Source organism: Geospiza fortis, unplaced genomic scaffold (genome assembly GCF_000277835.1).
Source record: "Geospiza fortis unplaced genomic scaffold, GeoFor_1.0 scaffold213, whole genome shotgun sequence".
Classification (NCBI taxonomy): Eukaryota; Metazoa; Chordata; class Aves; order Passeriformes; family Thraupidae; genus Geospiza; species Geospiza fortis.
The window spans coordinates 1,588,652-1,590,411 of NW_005054399.1; the positions used below are offsets into that span (position 1 = coordinate 1,588,652).

Genomic DNA, 1,760 nt, shown 5'->3' on the forward strand with positions numbered 1-1,760 from the left:
AGAGAGGGACGGGGCGGAGCGGCCCCGGCTGCGCCGCTCTGGCTCCTGCTCGGTGGTGGCTCTGAGGCGGAGGAGGACCCCGGGCGTGCTTGGCGGTCTCGGACACGTTTGGTCCTTCCCGAGGTCCTTCCTGGCTGTGGGGACATGGGGACTTCGGACTCTGCACCTCAGTCTGTGAGGACATGAGGGACCCAGGGCCGCTCCTGCTCCCTCAGTCTGTGGGGACACGGGGGCCCTGATCCCACTGCCGTGCCCCGCTACTGATGGATGTGGGATTTTTCCCCGGACAAACGCCTCCCCTGGGGTGCCAACAGACCCTCCACGGATTCATCAGATCGCCAACTCCGCCGCTTGATTTAATTTTAAATTTTATAACCCAGCCGTGTGTTTTCCCAAGTAAACCGGGGGTGACTGGGGAAATAAAAGTGTTAAAAACGTACTTGAAACACCGCAGACACTGGGGTTTGGTATCCACGAGAGCAGGAACACAAACGAGCCCAGTGTAACATGAATAAATCTTTATTTGCTGCAGGGGGTGAGTCCCACACGGTTCCCCCTGTGCGGAGACAGCCCAGGTGTGAAAAACAATCACTTGTTTTTAGAATTTTAAAAGTTTAATAGTAAAAAAAATAGTTATAGCAATATAATTACAGCGATAATAATTTGGACAATTAGGATTAGGACAATATGAGACGATAAAAACAAAGAGTTACGGAAAGTCTGGGTACCTTTTCTGGGCAAAATAAGCCCAAAAAAAGACACCCACTAACAGAGGCTTAACCCTTAAAAACAATAGCCTATTGCATATTCATACACGTCATACTTTATTCAAAACTGAAGGTGTTTCTGCTTAATGTCTACTTCCCCCTTCAGCTTGTAAATCAATTTTCTTGGCTCCTCGAAGTCTGAGGAGGCAATAATTCTTTTCTTGAGATCTTGGTGTCTTGTTGCTGTTTTCTCTTCGAAGAATTTCTGGATTATTTTATCCATTCCTTGAACTAGTTACAAAAAGTATCTTACTTCACATAGTTTCTATTTTAATATTCTGCTATAGCCTAAAAACTATATTTACCACACTACTTAAAAAGATATAATACAGCACTACTAAGAAAATATTAATACAACATAACTTTCCAACATAACACATATAGTATTAATTTTAATATTTGTGAAGAGCCAATCATATAATATGCATTTCTCACAGAGGGGAATTGCTGCTGCTTGGACAGGAGAGGGTGCTCCAGGAGCAGGGAAAAATGCTTCAACAGCAGCCATGTTCCTCTGTAAATGGGGAGAAAGGAAAAAATAAATTTAAAAAAAAGGATAAAAGCTTGTTTGGCGGTAGCACAGAGGAACACACAGGCAGTGTTTCAAAGTTCGCTGCCTCCCACCTTTTTTTCCCCACGGATCCCTGCTAAGTGACCAGCGTAGGATCACTGAGTCATAAAACCTCGGAATGCTTTGGGTTGGAACCTCAAGGCCCTCCCAGTGCCGCCCCTGCCATGGCAGGGACACTTCCCACTGTCCTTGCGTGTTTTCAGCCCTGTCCAACCCTCCCAGGGATCCAGGGGCAGCCGCAGCTTCTCTGGGAATTCCGTCCCAGCCCCTTCACCACCCTCACAGCCCGGAATTCCTTCCCCACATCCCATCTATCCCTGCCCTCTGGCAGTGGGAAGCCATTCCCCCTTGTCCTGTCACTCCATGATGAAATTCCTACTGAATTCCTAGGGTCTTCCTGGAAGATCTGACTAGCACCTTTA

The 1,760-nt window shown here is 47.0% G+C and overlaps 1 protein-coding gene across 1 annotated transcript in view; it reads right to left on the reverse strand.

Annotated features, from left to right (window-relative positions):
- ZNF598 (zinc finger protein 598) overlaps positions 1–990 on the reverse strand; it is a 14,374-nt gene extending 13,384 nt beyond the window's left edge. The window contains exon 1 of the mRNA XM_031061070.1: positions 862–990. Within this exon, the coding sequence (XP_030916930.1) occupies positions 862–990 (129 nt within the window). The remainder of the gene's footprint in view (positions 1–861) is intronic.
- Between the last annotated feature and the right edge of the window lie 770 nt (positions 991–1,760).